The 26558-nt window shown below is 36.3% G+C and overlaps 1 protein-coding gene across 4 annotated transcripts in view; it reads left to right on the top strand.

The window, feature by feature from the left end:
* Window positions 1-4891: 4891 nt before the first annotated feature.
* Window positions 4892-26558, top strand: part of LOC113067095 (dual specificity protein phosphatase 8-like) — a 45068-nt gene continuing 23401 nt past the window's right edge. The window contains exons 1-3 of one of the 4 annotated variants that reach the window (XM_026239345.1): window positions 4892-5089; window positions 14010-14363; window positions 21757-21895. In XM_026239345.1, coding sequence (XP_026095130.1) covers window positions 14133-14363; window positions 21757-21895 — 370 coding nt within the window. In that variant the 5' untranslated portion in view covers window positions 4892-5089; window positions 14010-14132. Of the gene's footprint in view, window positions 5248-8307; window positions 8585-12334; window positions 12616-14009; window positions 14364-21756; window positions 21896-26558 lie in introns of those variants that run through there. The other 3 variants (XM_026239346.1, XM_026239348.1, XM_026239347.1) reach the window with 3 other exon arrangements.

Here is a 26558-nt window from a genome sequence, read left to right as displayed (position 1 = left end):
TGGAACCGCAGGTGGTGAGTAAAACTGCTTCAAATATCTCTGTGTTGTTAACTTAACTATCGGCGCGTAAGCACATCAAGTAAACAACATGCGATGTTGTCATCAAACTGCACTTTCCACATGTACAGCTTAAAAAAAAAAAAAAAAAAAAAAAAAAAGACAACATAAAGTGGAACTTAGTCATTTTCCAAAACCGCTAAGCAAATATATACAGTTTCAGTACATACCACATAGCATACCGCCTTTGCTGATGCTGCTCTTGTTAAATTTCAGCCTCTGGATCTGTGTCACAGCTTCCACATGCTCTCAACGCAAAAGCCTACTGGCGCTCGTGATTCTTTAGCTCCGCCCACACGTCACGCCTCTAGGCGCTCGTGTTTTTCCGGGAAAAATCGGTACAGACTATCTTTCTGTTATAAATATAATAAAAATAAAGACTTTTTGGAGTTACGAAGGATGCAGTACTACTCTATAGGTACTCAAGATTAACAGGATATTGAGTGAAAACGAGCATTTCACCCCCCCTTTAAGATTAGTGAATTGGTGGGTTTATATTTAATGTGAGAGAAAATCATCACAATTAAAAGAACCAAAGACTTAAACTACTTCAGTCTGTGTGCATTTAATTTATTTAATACACAAGTTTCACAATTTGGGTTGAATTACTGAAATAAACCTTTCCATGACATTCTAATGTATTGAGGTGCACCTGTATGTGAGAAAAAGTATTTTCGCTGATAGTCGGGAATGCCTCATCACTGAATATTTTGTAGTGTGTGCACCTTGTTAGTGTTGTGTTGTGTAGTTATGCACAGCTATAAGACGACGACAGATGAGAAAAAGATTCAGCTAGTCTTTCAATCCTGTGTTGTGAACACGGCTTTAGAGGCAACCATCACAATCCAAACAAAAGATGCTAAAATACATATTATTTAGATTGTGTAATTACAAAATTTGAAGCAAAAACAAAATGAACAGTCTGATTTTAGGTTTGTGAAACTATACTACATAAAAAAATCAACAAAAACATCAGATGGGCAAAATGAGATGCAAATGACACTTTCTGACAGCAGGGGGCACTCAAGGAACAGCAGGTATTTATAGGCTTCTGGCCTTTTAAGACAGAATGCATGGATCCAATATAATGATGATGCACGTGCGATTTCTTTCCCCACTTTTCAATCATGTAAGACATAACCAATGCTAAAAACGTGCTGAGATAGTTATTTTGAGAATTTGTGTGCATGTGTCCATTCAAGCAAAGGAATACTTTGTCCGCGCTGGTCGCACATGCGCATTGAGTTATTTCTGCAGTAATCAGACTTTCCACAAGGTGGCAAAACTGTCCCAGGCCATTGTTTCACAGTATAAAACTAAACTAAAGAGAAGGAACAACAACAACAAAATAGCAGAGACCTCAACAACAACAGACAGCAGCACTGACGGCAGCATGGGTGAAGCTTTCAAGAGCGCATGTGTCGATTACCACAAGATCAAATGGAGAAAGGCTGTGTGTTTGACTGTACACTAGCATATACGTACAAAAACAAAGTATACTTGGGGCTTGTCATAGCCTGTCAGGCAGGCAGGGCAGTGATACATTTGGTAGCCCAACTGGAAAACACGATATAGCCTAGCCCTGTGACGTCCGGCTAGTGATTTTGTGAGCCCTATGAAGACACTGGAGTAATGATGCTGAAAATTCACAGCAATAAATTACAATTTACAATAAAACTGTACAAATATTTCACAATATTACTGTTAATTTGCTGTATTTTTGATAAAGTAAATACATACCAATCTAAAACATTTTAACGATAGTGTATTTCTTTTTCTTTTTTTTCAGGTGCCTTTAAGATTTTATTGTTTTTACTTTTGTTCCAGACCCATCTTAAACTAAAACCCAGTAACAAAATATGAATATTAATATTAATTATTATATTAATTAAAGTTAAAGATAATAAAAACTATGAATAACTATGTAGTTTAAACTTTAACAAAGATTTAAATTAGAAAATGAAACGATTAAAGATTAAAAGATTTAAATATATATTCCACAGACAGAAGAAAACAAAAGAACAGTAAAATTTATACACCGTGCCATCCACTTATATTGGCACTCTTGGTAAATATGAGCAAAGGTGGCTGTGAAAATAGATCTGCATTGTTTATTCTTTTGATCTTTCATTCAAAAAATTAACTAAATTCTTAACCTATTATTGAAGTAAAAAAAATGAAAGAGGGGAGAAAATCTCACTGTGAAATAAATGTTTTCTCTAGTTCACGTTTGCCACAATTATTGGCACCCAATTATTGCAACATACTTTTCCCAAGATAACAGCTGATTTTTGTTCTAAAATGCCTGAAGAGTTTGGAGAACACCTGACAAGAGATCAGAGACCATTCCTTCATCCAGAAGGTGTTCTCCTCTTCAGTTCACCTCACTCATGTTCTATAAGGTTCAGTTCAGAGCACTGGGACGGCCGTAGCCCATTTTTGTGTTGATTTTGATGTTTGTTTTGGATTATTTTCCTGATTAAAGATCCAACCACAGCCCATTATAAGATTTCTAGCCGAGTCAGTTATGTTTCAAATCTTTATCTGTTGGTATTTGATAGAATCCATTATACCATGTCTCTGAACAAGATGTCCAGGACCTTCGGCAGATAAACAGGCCCACAACATTAAATATTCAGCAGTATATTTAACCCTGGACATGGGATACTTTTTATCCCTTTTTGTACTTAACCCATCTCCTGGGTTTTCTGCCAAAAAGCTATTTTTTAGTTTCATCTGACCACAGAAGCCAGTGTCATTTGAAATTCCAGTCGTGTCTGACAACTGAATATGCAGTAGTTTGTTTTTGGATGAGTGAGGAGGATTTTTCTTGAAACCCTCCTGAACAACATGTGGTGATGTAGGGGCTGTTTGAATTTTTTTTTTTTTTTTTTTTTTAGGTTTTCTGACCCCAAGACTCAACTAATCTGTGCAATTCTCCAGCTGTGATCCTTGGAGAATCTTTAGCCACCCAAACTCTCCTCATCGCTGTGCATTAGGATGATATAGACTAGGGATGCATGATTTATCAGCCAACATATCGGTATAGGCCTGATAAATGCTCAGTTTTTCAGTTATCGGCATTGGCCTGATAAGAAAATGTGTTCGATATCTTAAAGGTGATAAACCATGCATTATTTCCTTCAGAAACACTTGACTTGAGATGACTAGTTTGAATTATTTATGCATTATTTATTTATGTGTAAGACTTTTTATGATGCAATTTGAAGTGTTTGTGATGTGGCTTTTAATGATGAGACCCTTTTTTTGTAATCAGGCAAAAAATGTGGATATAGATCAATCAACCAAAATATCAGTTATAGGCTTTCAAAAAATTAAGATAAAAAACAATTATTGGTTATCGGTATCAGAAACTTTTTCATATAGGTGTACAGTATACCTAATATAGACACACGTCCTCTTCCAGGCAGATTTGTAACATCTTTAGTTGATTAGAACTTCTTAATTATTGCCCTGATGGTGGAAATTGGGATTTTCAATGCTTTAGCTCTATTAATACAGCCACTTTCTATTCTGTGAAGCTCCACAATCTTGTTCTGCACATTATAACTGTATTCTTTGGTTTTACTCCTTATGATCAATGATTAAAGGGATTTGGCCTTTGTGTTCCTCATATTTAGAATCCAGTGGAACAGGAAATCATGGCTGGACAATTTAATGCTCCTAGACACCCTGGTGTGCTAAAAAAAAAATGTGAATATGAATGGGAATATACTTTACTATATTTACTCATATGAATTTCTAGGGGTGCTTCTCCTCTTCAGTTCACTACACTCATGCTCTATAGGGTTTAGGTCAGAGGAAAATAGTGACCAACATGCTTTGGGGAAAATATTTATCTCATAATGTGTTTTGTTTTAATGAAAGATCAAAAAGAACACTGCATATTTATTTTCACATCTGCCGTTGCTCATATTTATCATTGTTTAGGATACAATTTTTTTATATTTATAGCGAGTCTGCATGAAACTTCAGAGAAAAATTGTGCAAATAGATAAAAATAAATCAATTATTTTTAATAATAAAGACTAATGAGAAATCAATATAATTATTTTGTTATGCAATTTAACATTTTATATTTCCCTTTAGGTTTATACATCATTAGGCTACTTTAATGGTGGGTAGAAAACCTATACAGAGTCAGTAATAGAAACTGAATGTTCACCAGGTAATATATATATATATATATATATATATATATATATATATATATATATATATATATATATATATATATATATATATATATATATATATATATATATATATATATATGAGGGGTCCAGCCATCAAAAAAACCTGTCTGTTGTGCATGTTATCTGTAACTAAAAGTGTCATTGTAAATATTCTGAACAAAGCTGCAGAGTATATTGCAGACTCAAGAGTCTAATTCAAGGTTTGACCGCTAGATGACAGACCTTCCCTTTAGCAAAAAAAAAAAGTCCACTGTCTCCTTCCTCCAGTAGAGGGCGCTCGTTTAGAGACGTTTATATAGAATAAAATTTGAACTACACGACAAACATTTCTATAAAATGTATGCAGATTTGCCTATCGAATCTGAGCAATATTAAGCTAAACTAAAAAAAAAAAAAAAAAAAAAAAAAGTTACTCAGTATGAGGTTTAACAATGGGTTTAAGGCGCATCCAGCGAATGACCTACAAATGCGCACTAACCTTAACGCGCAGCTCGCTTTAAAAGCTCAGTGTCCCTTTAATCTGCGGATCAGCGCGCTGACGTCAGCGGACCCCCTGGGCCACGCGCTCCCATTGGCTGGCGTTGACGTCAGCGGCGTTTTTTTCCGCCTGAACCATGACCTCATCCTCAGTTCATTATAGTGCCTAAGTGCACCTTCTGTTTTCCCGGCTGGCTAATATCTGCCAGAGGCAACACGGAGGAGTGAGGAGGTTCTGATGGTGACAGCAGTCCGGACTCATGACTAGTATACACTATAGTGTACACTAGTGACGTCTGCCATGGAGAGCAGCTGAGACAGACGGGAGCAGACCGGAGGTGAGCGCGCGCTGTGGAAGAGGCGGACGGAGCGGATACTTGAGAGCGTTATTTGATGAGAGTTGTTTTGGGATGGACGGACTGGCGCGAGTCTAGCACCTGTGTCTGGTCTGGATGAGGGCAGCCGTGTGCCTCACTGACGAATGGATTATCAGTCGGTCTGCATTTATTTGTGCTCATGCATAATAATTACAGGGTTATACTGCAGCATGATGTACACGGAGTCTGGGAGCTTTGTTATTAGTACATTTGATTTACATGAAGGATTTCCTGTTCATATGATTATGTATTTATTTATTTACATGAAGCATTAATAACACCAATAGCAACAACCCTTTTAATATGTATTTATAAGTAACAATAAACATTATTATTCATTATTGATAGATATTAACATTATATTTTAATGTGCGTGATATATTGTTTATCGTTCATTAATTTCTATTAGCAAGAAACAATAATAAAATAACAACTATTTATTTTTTGGCTTTTTTTTTCTTTTTACAAAATAATAAGTAGGTTCTAATTATTATTATCAGATATTAACATGATATACAATATATAATGCATTTCAATGTATACATTCTCTAGTATATAAATAATCGTTATTATTTCATAAAGAGTATCATAATGCATAGATAGGTAGATCGATTTTTAAAACAAATAATTAGGGGAAAATATAGCTATTTATTAAACGCAGAATCAGTCTCTTCAGTGGCATATTGCAGCATGAATCCTAAGACAGGTGTGGAGATGGATGTGACGGTTCAGGGTAATAGTGTGTGTTACTCTGAGCCTGTCCCGAGCGTTAATCTCCGGCTGTCAGCGTTCAGACCCCTGCAGAGCCGAGCCCCTGATGAGAGTTACAGCGGATAGAGAACCAGGGGGCTTGCCTGATCTTACTGAGATCTTGAGCGTTTTCTTACAATGGTTATGATTTAAGTGAGCGCATAGGGAGATGGAAAACTTTGAAAATAGTACTATATACTGATGCATTAATTGAAATAAACCTTCTTGTGTCATAATGAAAAGGACAGATCGGCCCATGTTTAACAAATCCTGTTCATCACAACAGATGATATCACTGCAACAATGATTAACAAATGCACGCAGGCTCAGACAGAACAATGCTCTGCATCAGTGTTCGTATGGCACAGAGTCCAAATAAGTGATGTCATCCATACAGTTAATGGATAACCTGGATTAAGATATTTTGCTTTCCTTTTTCCTCCATTCAGTGATGTTTGTTCGGCAGCTGTTCAGGTGCAGTCTGTCATTAAAAAGCTAACGCTGTCACTTTAAATAGATACGTGCTTCTCTTTGTTTGGCTTTCATGCCCTGTAAAACATATACAACAGGAACGATAGCTATAACTATATCTATTTCAGCGTCCATGCCAATGGGCGGTAATGTTTTGTTTATTTTAAGCAGTTTTGTCGTCTGCTGCTTTAAATGTTCGAACTCTTTGAATTCCGTTGGATTCTGATTGGCTGACACTGTTTTTATTGTTTATCTGGAAAAACTAATTGTTCGGAAAGTGATTCTAACGATATGGTTCCTCTGTGTCATACACGTTATAGTTATGGTGAGAATCTCTTTATTGTAATTGATTTGGGCGTCTATATACACGACAACAGCGTTTTAGGGGCCTGAAAGCGCAAACTTTTGAAAACGGATGTGCAAATTTTTGAAAATGATACCATTATCACCTCCGTGTAAACTACAAAAACATGTATTTTTGAAAACAAGGACATCATGCATGTGTGTGTTACGTGTTAAGTCCATAGGAATGCTTATGTGTGCTGGCACGTAGTGTTTCTTTACAAAGTGACGTCGCCAACTACTGGCATGAATAATACAACAGGTTTTTTTGTCGTTGTTTTCGCAGATCCGGTGAAAAACATTGTCTGTATATAGGGCTGGGCGATATATCTAACGATATGATCATGCGCATCTAATCAGTAAAGCCGGTTCCCTGATTACCGATAAATTGCCATCACCTGCTTTTAAATGGAGCAGCATTTAATAGACAGAGCCATAGATCACTGTCAAGCTACGCAAAATCGCGTTCATTATCCCATATGAATCGCCTTTGATAATGAACGTGATATTGCGTAGCTTGTCAGTGATCTACGGCTCTGTCTATTAAATGCCGCTCCATTTGAAAGCAGGTGATGGCGATTTAGCACTAATCAGGGAACCGGCTTTACTGATTAGATGCCATCTGTTCGTAAAACTGTTCAAAAACGCAAAGGAAAAACATTTCCATTTTAATTACAGTTGTGTTGTGTAAATGTACCCTTTAAACATTTTAACGTTATCGTCCCTGGTGTGAACGTGCCTTTACTTTGAAACAGTTTTTACTCAAAAATTGCTAATAAATTTCAAAGTAATAGTTTTCAAGTAGAAAAACTGAAATAGTGTGTTCTTGCGAAAATCTTTGCATCAGATACTATTAGTTTTTATTTTTACATTTTGTTTTCATTTCAGTATTAGTTAATTTGATGTTTTTTTTAGTAGTATATTTATATACATAGAATAGTTCTTATTAGTTTAATTTCCGTTTTAAATGTAGTTTTATTATTATTATTATTAGAAATGTTGCCTTGGCAGCTAACTGAAATATATCTATTTTGTATTATATTTCGATGTTTATTTATTTCAAGTAATGAAAATGGGTTCTATATAATATCCCTCTTTACAACTTCGAAAAATCTTTTCTTTTTTTTTTCAGTGAAAAAACTAAACAAAAAACTCTTTCTACTAGATTTGTTTGGTTGAATTTCCCAACATGCATCTCGGAAGTAGTATCAAATCCTAGCAAATCAATAGAACAGATGTTTGGAGTGTTTCTTCCTTTGGGACGTGAGACGACAGCCTCTGCATCCTCTCCTCTCGCCCGGTAACTTTTTTCTCCTTTTCCGTTTTTAGATTCAGTTTCCATGGCGACAGCATAATCTCGCTCCGTCTCCTCAGCAGCACTTGCACCTCTGTTTATGCCGGTGTTTTCGAGGAACTACAGTATCTACATAGATGCATGAATGCAACTTCACTGCAACTGAAACAAGATCTGTCACACCTCGTCATCTCAGAAAATGCACGGCAGGTGTGAATACTAAATAATAGTGCATAATAATCCTGTTCTCGAGAGAACACACACCTTCTCTTGATGTCAAACTGCAGTGCACAATACCCCCCCCCCCCACCACCACCAAACCCCTGCTACTGGAGTTGTCAAGCAGAAGGAACGCCATTAGACACATGCAGCGTCAGCCTTGTTATGCTCTGACTTGTCTCCACTTCACCGCCGACTTCTCCATCTCATACTGTGGTCCACAGGGAGGCTGTTGTCGTGTTATCGATCGGCCGATTGCAGGAGAGGTTACATAGGGGATTCTGTTCTCCAAGGTGTGGCTGAACATCCTTCCTGTGGAGCGATCAGAGAGAGAGTCAAGGATTGTGGGGAGGTCGGGGTCTGCGTGTGCTTGTGTTCTGGTGAGACGTGGGTTATGGTTTCTTATGGTGACTGGGAATGTGATCAAAACAAAGGCGTCCATGTTGGGATGCTGCTGGTCGCGTGAGGCTGGTCCTCTGGCACCGTCGCTCGAACTGCGCTGGGTTTGTTTATGTGAACGTGATGGGAAGACGAGCTGTTTCATTATGAAACTGATGGATGATTATTTGACTTGCAGTTGTTTGGAGAGAAACACTGGAAGTGAAATGTGCTTGTTTGTTTATGTTCTCAAACATGCTGCTGGGATGCTTGTTTTTTTATGTTCTATAGAGCAAAAGTGCTTTATGTAGAATGTGGGGTTATTTATGTATGTGTAGATGTGTGTTTGAGTGTGTGTGTCTCAGTCTCTCTCTGGTGATTTCGGCATGGCGCTGCAGATATCTCAGCGTCGCAGCATCACCCTCCCTCAATGCAGCAGCAGTGAGAACGAGAGATAGATGCAAAGATATAGTGTGAAAGTTTGAAGCAGCCAACAGTCAATGTTATTATTGTCAAGAAAACTATTACAAAGATGAAAATGAGCAGTAAAGCAAATATTTTTATTAAGTCAAATAAAAACAAACCTGTTCGCAAGCAAGCAAATTTTTTCCTTTTTATTGTTAAGCAAAATAGAAGCAAGAACTAAAACTATCAGTGTGTTTTAAAATAATTTTAAAATATTTTGTTCAGCATTTTTTTTTTTTGATTGATTAATACAAAACCAAAACAACAGTTTAAAAAAATTAAATAAAAACAAAAACATTTTAATTGAATGAAAATTAAACAACATAAAATGCACTAAAATGCAATCAAAAACACAATAAAACTGGATTAGTTTTCATTAATTTTTCTTCATAGTTTTTTTTTTTTTTTTTTTTTTTTTTTTTTACATTTTATTGTTGTTAAATAAAATAAAAACAACAAACAAATAAAAAGTAAATGGTCACTATATTAGAATCTTTTTTTACCGAATTTATTCAAACTCAAAGAAACATTTGCTACAAATTATTTCTTTTTTTTTTTTTTTTTTGTCAATATTGGATGGACTGATTCAGGCTAATCTCCCAAGCCCCTGACTGTTTAATTCTATTGAATTGTGCATTCTGTCAAAAAGAACCAGCCATTTAGAAAATAAGCGACTGAGTAACGACATTATAACGAGAAAACAAACTTTCGTTATGTCGAGATAACGAGAAAAATAAGTCGTTATAACGAGAAAACGACTTTCGTTATACGAAGGTACAGGTTGTAGGACCTGCCACTAGAGGGCGCACTATCAAAACTACTCGCGCGGGTCTAGAGACACGATGCCCCGCGTTTGGAGTGAATGCACCATAATACTAATCTTGTTGACCATTATAATAGTATTCGTTTTCTGTAAAGATATGAATCAAAACAACTCACGTGTCGCTGTGTAAAACACAAGCGAGATCAGCATCTCTTTCTAGTTGAAGTTTGTCGCGAAGCTACTTCCACATTCGTCCAGGACACTGTTGTCATGTGGTTTCTACGTCAGTAAAGGCGGTAACAAAGGGTAACTAGCGTCATTGACAGGCGACTGCACTGCCCCGTGTCACTGTTTAGGATGGGAAATTTTCTCATGATTTACAAGTAGTTGAAAAAACATTAGAGATATTGTTAGTAATCAGCTGCCAAAATATATAACACTAGCCTAGTGGTTTTTGGATATTTTACTGCAAATACCTTACAAATTGTACCTTTAAATTTCCAAATCTTTGTTTACTGGTAGTGTTAGAGAAGAGCTTATCTTGATCATCTGCTAAACCTTAACCACAATCTTGGTTGTCTTCATTCACTGACACGCTCTGTTGAAGTGAGGAATCTCAATACATGAAAGCCTTCTAGCAAAGGCATCAACTCTAAACTGAGAGACTTTGTCATAGAGTGACACGTTTGTCCGGTTGGAGGAGAAAGGTTACCTCTTTCCACTTTCACTTTTGCTGCGGTTACCCTTCCATTAGTAAGACAGAGGAGGAGGGAGCCAGCCAACGCCGTGGTTTATTTATGACTAGTGTGACGGAGCGCAGAGTATGACTCGCATGAGCAATTTGCACATTGGTGATCTACTATGATATTTGTATGCGTTTTCACTTTTTTACACTGACAACCATAGCTCTGTCTGAATAAAATCATAATGCCAAATCTGTTTGTCTGTGGAACACAAAAGGAGATTTAGGACCCCATTGACTTTTATTGAACAGCTGCAACATTCTTCAAAATATCTTCTTTTGTGTTCCACAGAAGAAAGTCATTCTGAGGGCGAATTAATTACAGAATTTGAATTTTTGGAATGATACCATTTTGTTATAGTAACTACGTTAAAGCATTCTTTTTACCGGTGTTTTATGTTTTTCTGCAAGAAAGGCTTTCTCTTCAGATTTCATGGATATTTGAACCCTCTGCATATATGCAGTATTTCCCTCATCCTCGATTGGCTCTTGGTTTAGTCTTTTGCTCTGCATAATGTAATGTTTGGAGATCGAAGCATTGGGAAGGTCACTGCATACTCGAGCAGTTCCTGCTCTTTCAGGCCTGATCAAAACATCGCCCCACTCATCCAGCCATAAACAATCGCTCGCCCTCCTTCACACATGCCTTCCTCCAACACAGATGCACGTGCGCTCAATATATAAAACTGTGTTCAGTCTGCCAAGTGGAATATTTAGGCTAAATGTGCTTCTGCAGTAACTAGATTATTGAAAAGACTATATATATGAGTCTTGCAGCGGAGGCTATAAATGGCACTTTTTTTTCCAGACTTGTTACATAATCTGTATTGGTTCAGTTTCCTAACGTCACATCCTCTCTGGCTGAAATGTAAACTGGGTCAGTATGAAATGGCTCGCATATTTCCGATCAAGATTTGCTGAGGTAGAATCAGTATTGCCATTCATAAAACACATAACCATTAAATAAATATGAGCCTGAAATATGTCAGTGCGGAAATGATTTTCACTCAGAAATTGCTAGTTAATTGAATAAAAAAATAAAAAAATTAGTTAATAAAACTAAAACTGAAATAGTATATTGTTCTAAAGTGTAGTCCAATAATCTTTATTTATAACTTTATTTATAAAGAATATATATATATATATATATATATATATATATATATATATATATATATATATATATATATATATATATATAATTGAGAACTGTATAGTCACTAACTATAACATAAGATCATTCATTGCAAATAAATGATATGTAAATGTATCTACAATATATTTTTAAAACAGTACTTTCATTTTAATATATTATAATTTTACAATAGTGACTGCTTTCTCTCTTATATTAAACAGAAGGATTTTATATAGGCTAGTTGTCATTTTATTTTCTTATATATATTTAACTATATAATATTATTTTTATATAATATTAATTAGTTTTTTTGTTGTTTATTTTTGCCTTGAATATAGACTCTGATGCTAATAATGCCATTTAAAAGAGTAAATAAACAGCAGTTGTGCCATATTGTGCTGGATTTTAGTTTACTTCGAAAAATAATATTACTCCGAAAACAATTTTGAACAAATCAACCCTGAATCAAATGTACAATTTTTAACTAAAGCACGAAAAAAAAAAAACACTTATATAGGTTTTTATATTGCTCTTTTATAGTATTTCACATTGTTATTCATGAAAAAAAATTATTTGCTATTAATTAGCATAGCAGATGTGTTTACAGTACATTTTAAGCTAGCATTTGAGGTTTATTTTTTTTCCATTGGTCCGTGTATTTTGTTTTTGGACAGGTAAGAATGGCTGTCATGGTCACTGGCGATATATGAGAGGAGGCACTTGATGAATTTATTGAATTCTTGTGTGACAGCAGATGCCGCTCGGGCTGCAGCTGGCTTTCATGCTCCCTGACGCAGGTGGCTTTAAGGCGAGAAACATATGCAAATGCAGACGTGAATGCATGGCCAGTGAATTGCAAGTGCGCTACATACAGTGTTTTTGCATTACTGTGGCCATAACAAACCTCAATACTCAAGGAAACTATAAGGTTAGCTTTAAATGTTTGTGCCATTAATCTACATGTTATTATTCAGACTGCTAGCTAAAAACAGGTCATTTAATTAAGCAGGCATTGCTCAGCAATGACAGTAGTTGGTCTGAAAGAGAAAAACGACTACAGAAGATGTTTACATTGGTTTACAATAATACATGTTATCAATGCTGAGAACGCAGCTCATACTTTGTTAAGAGTTGTAGGTCTGACAGATTTCACTTATAACAGAATCACCCGGTCAGTGACAAATGCAGTGTCCACGATAAAGGCAAGGAAAAATTGTTCAAAAGAGCAATTTTAAAGAAATGTAGCCAAGTTTCTATTCACGTTTGTTTTTATATCGTTCAGAAAAAACTTTGGTAGGTTACAATACTTGGATCCATTTGTTTACATTAACATGAGCTAAGAATACAAAATACTTCTTATGCATTTATTAATCTTAGTTAACATAATTAAAAATCTAAATGTGTATTTGTTCATATTATTTAATGAATCCGAGGTAAAATGAACTAGCAATGTATTTTTATTGTTTATCCTAATGTGAAGAAAGCTCAATAAACACTGTAACAAATAGCCAGTTAGTTAGTTAGCGCATTAACAAATGTTAACTAATGGAACGTTATTGTAAACCGTTACCAAAATTTTATACCGTTTGCAAGAAAAGTTTCAATTTAATGACTGTAAAATGTCAGGTGGTGTAACCATCAAGTAAATTGCAACAACACATTTTAACTAGGCCATTAAAAAAAATTAAGATAAAAAGATAAAGATAAAAATTATTAACAAATCACACATCATGCATCATTAATTAATAAATATTGTAAATATATTGTTAATTAAGTATTTTTAGGAGTGACATTTTATGACATTTTATAACCAACTAACCTTGATTCATCATAAAAAGTTATTTTAAGAGACTTCTTGGCTTTGACTCTGTGGTTATAATTTCTTATTTTATGTTGTTGTTGTTTTTTTCAGTTGTACCACATGACTTTGGGCGAACTAAAGATTTTCAAATATGAATTAGTGAATGAATTTCATTAAATATAGTTGCATAGTCAAAATAGTCATTTACCCAACAATGAACGATATTGAGGTTTTGTAGCTAGAACCAACACTTTATTATTATTATTTTTATTTTTTTTCATTTATTATATTTTTAACATTCACTTAACAGTTTTCTGACAGGGAATGTTTGCACGTATGTTGAACAAACAACAAGAAGGAACAAACTTGTTTTTGTCCCGTATAGTTTTTCCTTACAAGAAATAACGAATAAGGAGCTACGTGATGAAAAGCCTAAATGAGATGAATCAACGTTTATGATTGTTGACGAAGTGCTGTCTAAAATAAAACAATAAAAATCTGTTGCCTTTGTTTTCCCCCAGACACCATCTGCACCTTGATGTCTCTTTGTGACCCGCGTCAGTGATTTTATCACTGATCCACTGTCTCTGCATTGGTTGTCGTTGTGCGCAACCCTCATCCAGAGAGGAGATCTGGACACCTCCATGGCAGGGGAGAAGTGCCGTCGCAGTGCCATGGATATCAAGCGGCTGGCGGGCCTTCTGCAGCGAGGAGCTGGGCGATTGCTGGTCATCGACAGCCGGACTTTCTCGGAATACAACGCCTCACATGTGCACAACGCCGTCAACGTCTGCTGCTCCAAACTGGTCAAGAGGAGGCTTCAGCAGGACAAGGTTTCAGTTACCGAGCTCCTGCAACCCAACGGAAAGGTCAAGGTATCAAGTGTGTGTTTGAGTGAGCGTCTGGCTAGTTTATGTAATTGAAAAATTGTTGAACTATTGGTGGCATCAAAAAGAAGGTTGATGTCTGTATGCGGACAGCTGCGAGCCTTCGAAGGGTTCAACTTACAATGCCGCAAGTTTTTGACTTCACAACCTTGTCGCTACACAATATTGTAATGAACTAATGTTTGCTTGTGAACACCCATTAAAGAGTCCCAGTTTTGGCACCAACGTGCAACATCTGCAGTCAAATTCATATGCACGTTTAGTATTTGACACTGCCTCATGTAAAATCAGTTTGTAATTAGGTGTAGCAGTCAGTTTGAAGTCGAAGAAAATGTTTGAGAAGGTTGGACTCTATCAAGGGTATCTGGCTAGCAGCTAGCCTTTCTAAATTTGGAGGACCGTTATAGGTTTATTAGTTATCAGAGATTCAGAAATTGGAGACTTTAGTTTTCCATGACTTCTACATCGAATATGACATCATTTTCCCCACCAGACTGGCATGCCAGGTCTTTATATTTATAGGCACTCTGTGAAACTGACAGAACTCTTAGGGGGAAATCCAACCACTGACAGGTGTCATGTAAAACTGACCCCCACAGCTGATGGGGTCAATGTCAAAAACTGATCAACTTTTATTGAGCACCTCGCTTTCCATAAAATCATGCCACATGGGGAATGCAGTGCGATTTTCAGTCACACCACTAATGAAATCTGAAAGCCTACAACCGCAAAGACACGGTCTCAGACACAACGCTCTGTTTTTGAGGGAATGGCTTTGTAATTCTTGGCTCATGAACAATTTTGTTGGTTCCTCATATTGATTAATATAATAAATAAATTAATATATTGGCTTGCAATTTTTAGGATGTAAACTGTTGTTGGGTTGACAAAAAATGTCTTCTGAACCCATTTCAAACTTTGTTTATTAGCTCTATCTATTAATTTACATGATTCTCACATACAAACATTCTCTGCACCTCTTGATATTCAGAGTAACTCTTTTAATACAGTGTTTAAATTTTTTCTTAATTTATTTCTTTATTTCTTTATTTATATATATATATATATGTGTGTGTGTGTGTGTGTGTGTTATAAAATGTTACATGGTGCTTGTCAGTTCTGGGCCTTTGTGTCCTATTTGTTTCCAAAAAATGGGCACTTTGATCCAGATCTGCTGGCCAAAAGCAGTTCCATCTGAACTTAACAGAGTGCCACTGTTTTCTTGGGTCACTACATTCTTTCTCTACATTCCCCATTTCTTTCCATTGCCGAGTCTAGAGCCTGTGTGGCATTTATTACATCCCTCACTAAAGAGGATAACGCTCGTGATTAATGCAAGTCCTGGATAAAGCTGGAGATATCTGGGTGTAAGTGGGGGAAGGTGGGATGGGGCGAATTCTGGAAACTCTTTGTTATTGGATGAGCATGACATCATAATCTTTAGTGTGGCCACTGGCAGAGCGCTTGCTGAGCACGTGCAATTCGTCTACATGACTAGCGCAGGATCCAGACAAAACCCTACCCCCTTCACCCCCCCACTGCTTTGGACAGCTGCCATTGCTAGAAGTTGTGGCATCAATGTGTGAGCTGAAAGTAACGACATCACCGCAACCAATGGCCACCAGTGTGGTCCATTGTGAGTGAGAATAAAGAAAGGATGTGAAAGAGGGTATTAATGGATGAGCAGCACACATCCACACTGAGATGATGCAGAGGTCCCCCATGGCTCTGTGTTCGGCCCATTTCAGATTACATCAGCGGAAGGCACCATATGCACCGGCTGCCTGGCCTGCATTGTAAATGGGTCAGTGTTAAGTGCTGTAGATAGAGTGCAATGGTACAGGAGCAGGACTTCCTTTGCAGCCACGAGCAGTCTTGGCTTATGGTAATCTGTGCTGTTGAATGTTCCATTGAGCTAGTAATGACAGATGGCTATGCGGTCGCCTAGAGCAAAGACAGCCGAATAGGCAGATCTTAAGGATGTACGGATTGCACAAAGACAGGAAGCTTATTCTCCAGGCCTTTATCTTGTACTCTTTGTAGAACATCACTTTTTTTCAAGTTTCACACATAGAAATGAATAGGTTATATGCTATCCAAAGAAAATGTCATTGGTGCTTGTCCGTGCAAAACTCGTTGGCTTGATATTAGGATGATGCAAGGCATTGCTATGTGGTTTCTAGTGTTGTCTGTGGTAGTTGCTAGCTAATGTGGGTGGTGACTAAATCAAATGAGCCTACTCTGTATCTGATATTTAAATGCCATTTTTGATATGGGTTCCTTTTTCAGTATAAGTCTTTGGGATATTTTTCGACTGTTGTCCCCTAAAATCTAGAGGTTTCTTCAGATCCCAAACCTTGAGAATGAGCAAAATAGTGTTGCATTGTTTTGGTAGTTACATTTGGGTAATTAAGTAATTTAAATCAGTAAGCTATTCAGAAACTGAAAGTTAGACTACGTTTTTTGTTTTGATGTTTTTTCTAACATGTCTGTGCACCACTACTGTACTGCATACTTTATTTATAATCAAACTCTTTCCGGTTTATTTACAAATTGCTCAATTGGAAAAAAGGAAGCAAAATTAAAATGTTTAAAATGGTAATTAAAATGGTTTAAAGAAAAATAATTTTCAGTATCATTATTCATAAAATTGCACTGACATTATAGAATTAAAACACAATTTGAATTAAATTGGGCTAGATAATGACACAAATTTTGCGACATGGATATTAATAATAGTAAATATTATACATTATGTGGTATATATTGAAACTATATATTTGCTTAGCGGTTTTGGAAAATGACTAAGTTCCACTTTATGTCGTCTTTTTTTTTTTTTTTTTTTTTTTTAAGGTGTACATGTGGAAAGTGCAGTTTGATGCCAACATCGCATGTTGTTTACTTGATGTGCTTACGCGCCGATAGTTAAGTTAACAACACAGAGATATTTGAAGCAGTTTTACTCACCACCTGTGGTTCCAACACACGATCGTGACCCTTTTTCGTTGGGATTGCATCATCCTTAAGAAATAAACGATGTGCAAATCCGGCGTCAAACTGGGCCTTGTTTGTAAAACAAGCATCTTCGAAATGCAGGGAACAAACAAAAACACTTGTACAACTCCGTTGATGATCTGTAAAAATAAACTCCATCCACTGTTCCCTTAATGCTGTTTTTTTTTTTGGGGGGGGGGGTAATCTGTGCAGGGTTGTCTTGCCCTGGCAACCAAAAACGCACTTCTTTTGTGACATTTCGCTTTCGCTCTGATCAGTGAATGTCTGTGCTCTGCTATACGGAGCGCGCTCTTCCGGCAGGAGTGCCTTAGGACCCATATAAGGAAATTCCGCTCCATTTAACGTCACACAGACCCATACTCGAAAAAAACTTTCCGAAACTTGTGACAGACCGGAAGGAGAATTTTTGGAACAAAAATACTCCTTCAAACGTACAACTTAGTTTTTGAAACTTTTGTCCATGTTTAGCATGGGAATCCAACTCTTTAACAGTGTAAAAAAAACTCAGTATGCATGAAATAGCATTTCACACCCCCCCCCCCCCTTTAATATACAGCTATTATGATAAATCTGTAAGAATCTGAAAAGAAAGATATATTCATTCAAATGGATATTTTAAAATGCGTGAATAAATCCAACTACCCCTATAGATTTATGTTTCACTTTCCATAATCCGTGACCGACTGAGGAGCATCTTAGCAGCAGGGATTTAAAACTTTACGAAGACTTAAACTGACACAGGAAGAGACTGGATTTTTTCGAACCGGTAGAGTACAAGTGATTTCAAAATATTTAATCTGGTGTATATATATCGTGAATATATTATTTACCTGATATAAGATGCGTTTGGTTTTGAGTCAAGCTACGTATTGAAGTATTATGGTGATATCTCTTCAGCGCACAGCGCGAGCAGGTCAAACTACAATGCAGAATATTAATGACTATGACTGGGACTGTTATATACATACTATTATAATGAGAAGACTATTATACTAAAATGCTATGAATTTGCTATGAGTTTAGCTGGAGTGTTTTTGCACATCGTTTCATGACGAACGCGTCGACAAAAGGAGTTGCATTCAGAGCCCCGCAGATAGGTTCATGTGCATTCAGGTCCTTTTTGTAAATAGCTTAAAGCTAAAGTCTTAATATTAACGTCATATTGTGTAAATAGTGTATTCTGTACGAAATTATGAGTTGAATCCCATTGATTAAAAACTTGCTATCAAATGCGTCACTCTATTGGTAATCTTTAGCGCGCGCAGCTCAAAACAGAAATGCAGAACATTAGTTGCTAACGTTTTGGGCTAACGTTATAATAATGACAGCACTATTGTAAAAAATTACAAAAAATAACTAAAAAAAAAGTGTTCTAAAAAGCTGTAAGTAGCTTCCTGTCCTTCAGCTTTCTACACATTTTGATGTGAAAAATGACTCCTACGTGTTGACTGTGTCCTGATGTGCCTACTGAATGTGTAATGGGACAGAGGACATACTTGTCAACAAGTTAAATTCTAACAAATGAGGCACACGAAAAGTGAATGGCACTGGTCAGACGGTCTCAGGATACATGTGTCCACACAGGCCCCGACAGGTGACACAAATAGAAATCAAACGTGCCATTTTTTAATCCTGGAGTTACAGCATGTAAACGGATCTGCATGTGTTCCAGATCTCTGCAGTGACCTTGGGACCATCCTGTGGCTCTTGGAAAATGTTGCTATTTGGCACGCTCGTTTTTGTGGGTGACACCCAACTATTACGGATCCTCTCCATGGCTTGGTTTAGTATTAAGTGGGTACCTAATTACAACCCCATAGCATTTGCTGACAGTGTCTCTGGCTATGTTCAGAGTAGCATATTACCATACTATTTTTAATATTTCTTGAATGTGCCATATGTACTGTATGCTATTCACATAGTGTACATTTCTGTACTCATTGAATACCTGAATGAAAACAACAACAGTATTACAGTTGTATTTTAATGCAGCTGTATTTATTATAGTTCCACTTTTGCAATTTTGTGCAGAAAAGTAAAAAATATTGAATACATTATAAATGTATTGATGTCGGGCCTTATTAGTAAAAACCGGTTGACTACGCGATCGTGGGTGTGAATGTGGCCCAGGCTTCAGCAGGCCTTGACGAGAGCCTATAATCCTCAGGTGATGATGTCACCGTCTAGATTTAGCCTTCCATCCAATTAAGGCGGAAAACCTTGTACAGAAGGGGCGGAGCCTGCTGGAGACGGCAAAGGCGATGAGGAGGGAGGCCTAGTTTCTCACGATCCTCTGTCAATCAATAGCTTCAGTTTAATACTTGATCTGACAGCTACGCTTCACTTGCGTAATCGCTCAAGGTAAACGTAGAGCAATTGGTGTAAACGTTCTCCAGGCGCCTTAAAACCAGGACTGAGGTGCTATTATTTAACTTTTGCAGTCAGTGGAGCTGGGCTGGCAGGGAAACATGGTAATCTTCCACCACGGCTGACCTTTGGCAGGTGACCGTAACACACACAGACCTTTGGTTTCTCACACGTAGACCTTCTCACTTTCTCACTTGCGTTTAGATACACCCTGTGTTTGCAAGGGCTGTGCAGTGCTGATTCTAAATGAAATGATCAATGTAATGTGTTGGGAAGTCCAAAGCCCGGCTTTACTTGAAAGGGAATATGACATCATCATACTGTAGATAGAACTGACTGAAGTCCTTTGATGTGGAGTTGAAATCAGGTCAGTGCTGTCTAGAATAAAGGCCAGGTTAAGTCAGATTTGACCTTTTATTTAAAGGTGGTGTTTCTTACTATGTAATGGTCAGCTGGTGTTTTTTAATGGCTAAAGGTCTGTTCACACCAAAGATGATAACTAGGATAACTTTGACCATAAAGTGTTAGGAATCATTGTAATTTTGTGAGAATGGTGAAGTCGACACCACAACAACACTGATAACATCACAGAGGAACGATGTCATTGGAATGTCTTTCAGAATGATGTTTTTTTTTTTTCAGCTGATGAATGATAAAACCATTGAGAGCCAATCAGAATCCAGCTGAGTTTAAAGAGGTCAAACATTTAAAGTAGCAGCTCGTCAGAAATTGTTTGACGTCATCATGTTCACCCATGTTTTTTTTTTACTCTGAATCAACTGAATAATTCAGTTTTTTTTTTTTTTTTATAAATAGTAATAATAATTCAAATTGATTAAAATTGATCAAAATCTGGCCCAAAAGAATGATTCATTCACAAATCAAACATTGTTATTAGTGATAATGCACGTAACCCATGTCCCCATTTTTCAAAACGCTTATAAATCATACAGAATTAGTTTTTTTGAGAAAGTAAAAATGCACAAAGTTTCCTGTGAGGGTTAGGGTTAGGTGTAGGGTTGGTGTAGGGAATATACAGAATATACAGTTTGTACAGTATAAAAACCATTACGCCTATGGGATATAGACACTTATCACAAAAACAAACGTATGTGTGTGTGTGTGTGTGTGACCCTGGACCACAAAACCAGTAATAAGTCGCATGGGTATATTTGTAGAAACAGCCAACAATTTGTGGGTCAAAATGATCGGTTTTTGTTTCATTTCCAAAAATCATTAGGATATTAATTAAAGATCATATTCCATGAATATGTTTTGTAAATTTCCTATCGTAAATATATCAAAAATATATATTATCATTAATAATATGCATTGCTAAGGATTTCATTCGGACAACTTCAAAGGCGATTTTCTCAATATCATTTTTTTTTTGCACCTTCAGATTTCAGATTTTCAAATAGTTGTGTATATCTCCAATATTGTGTGTTTTCGTCTTCTTTTCATCCCTCTTCCCCCCCTCCATCTTTCCTCATCCTCATCCTCTGTCACTTCCTCCTCCCCTTCTCTCCTCTCCGTCTGTTTTCTCCAGTAGTGCTCCAGTATTGTAGTGAGTCATTCTGCAGCGGCTCTGGCTGACGGTCATGTGATCAAAAACTGCCTGACAACATTGAGACAGTGGGGCTCGCGTGCAACACACACACAAATATAGCACAGACAGAGCTTCATGCTCCCGCTGCAATGCAAACACACACACACACACACACACACACACACACACACACACTCAGATTCAGGTCTCTTGCACTGGTGCACATGCTAAATTCTCCACTTTATGTGCAAGAGACGTGTTCTTCTGCTTTAGATAGATAGATGGATGGATAGATTTATTTCTAAATTTTATTTTCGGTACGATATGTTTGCTACAGTATATGTCACGATAGCAGCTTTGCTATATTGTGAGGCTGGTCAGAAGTCTGTTTGCACTGCCGTGTGTCTGTGACATCTGACTGATGTGTCCCTGTGTGTTTGTGCTCTGAAGGTGGAGCTGGGCCGCAGGCAGGAGGTGGTGGTGTACGATCAGAGCACGAAGGACGCCGGTCAGCTTTCTAAAGACGGCTTCGTCCACATCCTCCTGAGCAAGCTGGAGGGCAGCTTCCACAGGGTGTCTCTGCTGACAGGTACTGCCACACTTACACTAGAAAACATGAGCTCTGATCTGCTGGAGAGAGACGGGAGCATGTCGGTCCTGGTTTACACCAGCAGAGGGCGATTCTTACGTCACAGAGTCTGTTTTCTGCTGTCATTCCCTCACATTTACTTGACATGGTTCCTTCCGTCTGTCTCTTTAATTTCCCTCATGACTCTGGCTTGTCTGGCTGCTTTCTTTTCCGTGTAAACGAATCAGAGGCCTTGATGATTTATGTTGTTCACTGACAGACATTTGAGGAATGCACACAGTCAACTGCTGCTCTACTTGTTTTGTACCATGTGTACTTTGTACTTGCAAACTGATTTTCCTTTGCATCGTTCCTTGCCGTAGACACGGACGAAATACACCGAAGCTCACTTGAATCTCTCCGTTTCCACTGTTGTGAAAGGCTATAACGTTTTTTAATGCAACTTACGTTTGCCTTTATTTCATGCTTTACTACATTTTATTTATTATTAATATCGATCGCTCAATTAGTAGTAATTATCACTCATAATATTAATAAAGAATACGTTTTTTTATTAGGTTAATAAAGCTAGCTTCTTTGAAACCATTATTTGTGATGTAACATTAAATAATAATAATAATAATAATATAAAGCAAAACTGTATGTACGTTTTAATTATTTTTAATATATATTTTGTAAATATTTTCAGTAACTTTTTTTAAATGTGACTTTTTGTCCTTTTTTAATGCTTTTATTAATGCATAATGAATGAATGTTATTAAAAATGTGTTTTAATGTTTTGTTTTTTAAACCATTTGATGTAACATTAATAATAATAATAATAATAAATAGAAGAATGTCATGTAAATGTCTTAATTGTTTTATATATATATATATATATATATATATATATATATATATATATATATATATATATATATATATATATATATATATATATATGTATATGTATATGTATGTATATTGTGTTTGAGAACTATATATAAATATATATTATGTTATATTATATTTAGTCAAAATACTTGGATACCGCGGTAATTATTGAAAATATTTTATAAATAATTTATAACAATGTACTTTTAAAACTATTGTCTATTTAGCACAGACATTAAGTAATGTTAAACTGTAATAATATAAAATGATATTATATATTGTAGTAATATATATGAATATATTGTCTATATTTAATACATAAACAAATTCATATATGATTTACATAGAATGAATATATTACAATACTTTCAAAATCCATGAGCCATAGATACTTTAAATATAGTAAATATTATAAATATAAATAAACATTCTAGATAGTCAAAATGCCCATCCTTATCTGCACGACTTCTGAGGAAAACATTAATGATGTAATGCTAACCGTTTGTGCAGCTGCTATGCACAGGTACAACAGGAATCTCCTGCTGTCAATCAAATGATGTCATGATGCGCTAAGAAGCTGCTGGTTGCCAAAAGCATGTGCATCTGGAGATGAAACCCTAAGAAAGAAATTTTTTGAATCCCAAAAATACCAACTTCTTTGTCACTCCCTATGATAATTACTTTTGGTTAATAGCGTCCATCTGAGCGAAGTTCTGTAGAAATCCTCACAGTAGGCCGTTTTCTAAGTAAAGCTTATCTTTTTTCCCCCTCTCACTTCTTACTAAGCTACTTGATCCAAATATGTCAGCAGTAAAAAGAAGCTCCAATTTCTTTCAGTCAGTATTCGGGGGAAATTTCACCAGTTCTTCAGATCTTTGATTATGTGGCAGCTTGTGCTGAAGCGTCTGTCACTTTTAAAGCTTTTAAAGACCTCTTTGAATCCCATTTAGAGATTTTTGGTAAGCTTAAATTAGAAATGTGTCACATGTGTGACATGGAAAGTTTACACGCCATAACTGAAGCTGAGACAGCACCTTTGATTTAAAATAGACTCATTTCTCATCTAAAAATAGACTACTGAATATCAATGTAAGACACTTTATGAATTGTGGAATGCATTAATTAGTGGTGTTTGTTAAGGCAAGCTTTACTATTGCTCAACAACTGCAAATATTGATTGGATACCGCTGTTGGGACCAGTGGCATACCGCACATCTTAAAGACCCCCACAAAGAACGAGATGGGGCCCCTCCCACCAGCAGTGATGTCATGTACGAAAAGTTATTGTGCACCTGCTGCAAGCATACTACGGAGTCCTTCTCTCATTTACATAACTGATTTACAGTATCATTGATTATTACTTGTAACATTCTTTTCATTCTTTATTATTATTATCATTATTATTATTTTGCCAAGGCTTTACAGTGATGAATGATGTTAGACCAGTTGGGAAAACAATGCAGTGATCGCACTGGCAACTCATGCGCGCACACAACATTTTTGCTCCTTTGACATGACATCGCAGTCTGTTTATTATCAAAACAGAACACATAGAAGGAAATATATAAAAGTTGCGATGCTCAATTGAAACCGTCTTTGCGTTTAGACGTTTATATGGGCCTAAATACTGTTAAATACATGTTGCGGCGGTAATCAAATATCCTGTGTTTATAATGTTTGTAAACATTTCGATTTTTTTCGTTATTTTAGCCTAAATTATTTCTGAAAGTTTTTCCTCTCAAAACACAATTTTATACAAGTAACGTTTTTTTATCCATGCAGCAAATATTTTAAATATCTTGAAAAAATGCTTTAATGTCTTGAAATCTTTGACCTTTTTTTTTTGTTTAAAACAACTGGCCAATATCAAAAAAAAAAAGATGATGCTGGCTATGACTAAGCACAATTTAGGCTAATACTCTTTTTACTTTTTTGACGCTATGACACTAAACATTTTTTCAACGCAAACCGGTTTTAGAAGGGTAATAATACAGAGAAACGCATGAACAGAAACCGGTAAAAATACCGATTCTGCTCGGAGTGAACCGATCTCTCATTTTCAAGCCCTGCTTTAAGCATACAGAGCCCCGCACATGCAGGGAAAAATAAACAAATTTTCTCGTTTTACTAAAATGTGTGCACGATAGGCCTATTACTAAATCTTGGCCAGAATTTAGATGAATCAAATCAGCGAACAAATTATTATATAATTACATATATATTATATAAATTTTGTTTTGCGTGGATATTGACACGCGAGTGAATTTACATAATAAGTAACATTTTGTAGGGCCCTGTTGAGACTTTTTTTTATTATTTAAATAAATGTTTTTATAATTACACAGAGAGTAAATTACTGAAAAAAAAGGTATTGTTAGGTACCAGCACCGAAATTTAGGTACCGATACCACTACAGTACAGGTTCAAATGTGAACTGGACCCAACCCTGCTCAGAATAAGAATGAAACTTATAAGAATAAGAAATTGAGACTAATGTTAGCCTAGATACCAATTTTCTTATGATGTTACAAGTACACGGGGTTTATGGGAAGTGTTCCTGGTTCCGGTTGACCTTTAATGCAACCTAACAATCCTTTAACAGATGTGTATTATAGAAAAGCAATTGTGTGTTAAATGTATGCCAGGTTAAAGAGATGGGTCTTTAATCTAGATTTAAATTGCAAGAGTGTGTCTGCCTCCTGACCAACACTAGGTAGGTTGTTCCAGAGTTTAGGCGCCAAATAGGAAAAGGATCTGCCGCCCGCAGTTGATTTTGATATCCTAGATATTATCATTTGGCCAGAGATTTGAGAATGCAGCATAACTGAAGAACTATAATGTGATATGAGCTTGCTCAAGTACTGAGGGCTTTATAAGTAATTAGCAAGATTTTAAAAATGTATTGGTTGTTCAATAGGGTCGCCAGTGCAGTGTGGACAGGACCGGGCTAATATTGTCATACTTCCTGGTTCTAGTAAGAACTCTTGCTGCTGCATTTTGGACTAGCTGTAGTTTGTTTACTAAATGTGCAGAACAACCACCCAATAAAGCATTACAATAATCTAACCTTGAGGTCATGAACACATTAGATATATTGTTAAGATGTAAAAGAATCAGAAACGTGAACGTGTACATCCACAAATGTAAAATAACGCAATCATCAAACATAAACGGCATATAAATCAAAACTGCATAATGTTATAGAATGAAATGATGACTCAAGAAGTAGATTAGGACTGTGCAAGCTGTGGGGTGTTGATGGAAGTGATCTACTGCATCTGTGTTTTAATCATTGAGCTGAATCCCATCCAGACGTATTTTTTGACCATAAATAAATAAATAAAAAGTCTCAGCTTTTTGTCCAAAATGTAGCTTTTTTGATCGAATATGCTGGTGGTGGATGGCAGCTTAAAAAAAAAAACGCTGTTGAGGAAAGGTGCTCCTATAAAATACATTTTACATTTTCACCATATTAGTGTGACATTTTTGTGCTGTTAGCTTAGCAACATGCTAATGTCAAATCCTGCTGGAATAAACTGTAAGCATAAGACAAGTTTCTTGTGAGCTTTAAAAAAAATCTTTGGAGTGAATCCAGTTAGCGGAGAATTACTGAAGCGTCTTAGGGTTGAGCAAAACAGCAAACGATTCATCATAAGTTGGTAGTAAACATGAGAATTACAAGTTGCATATAAGTAAAAGAAAAATGATTTAAGCCAAATGTTCTTGCAGCATGACTGTAACCTTAGTGGATGTGTTCAACCAAATGCACAGTTTTTCAAATTATACTCCA

Source organism: Carassius auratus, chromosome 50 (assembly GCF_003368295.1).
Source record: "Carassius auratus strain Wakin chromosome 50, ASM336829v1, whole genome shotgun sequence".
NCBI lineage: Eukaryota > Metazoa > Chordata > Actinopteri > Cypriniformes > Cyprinidae > Carassius > Carassius auratus.
This window is presented reverse-complemented; position numbering and strand designations above follow the sequence as displayed.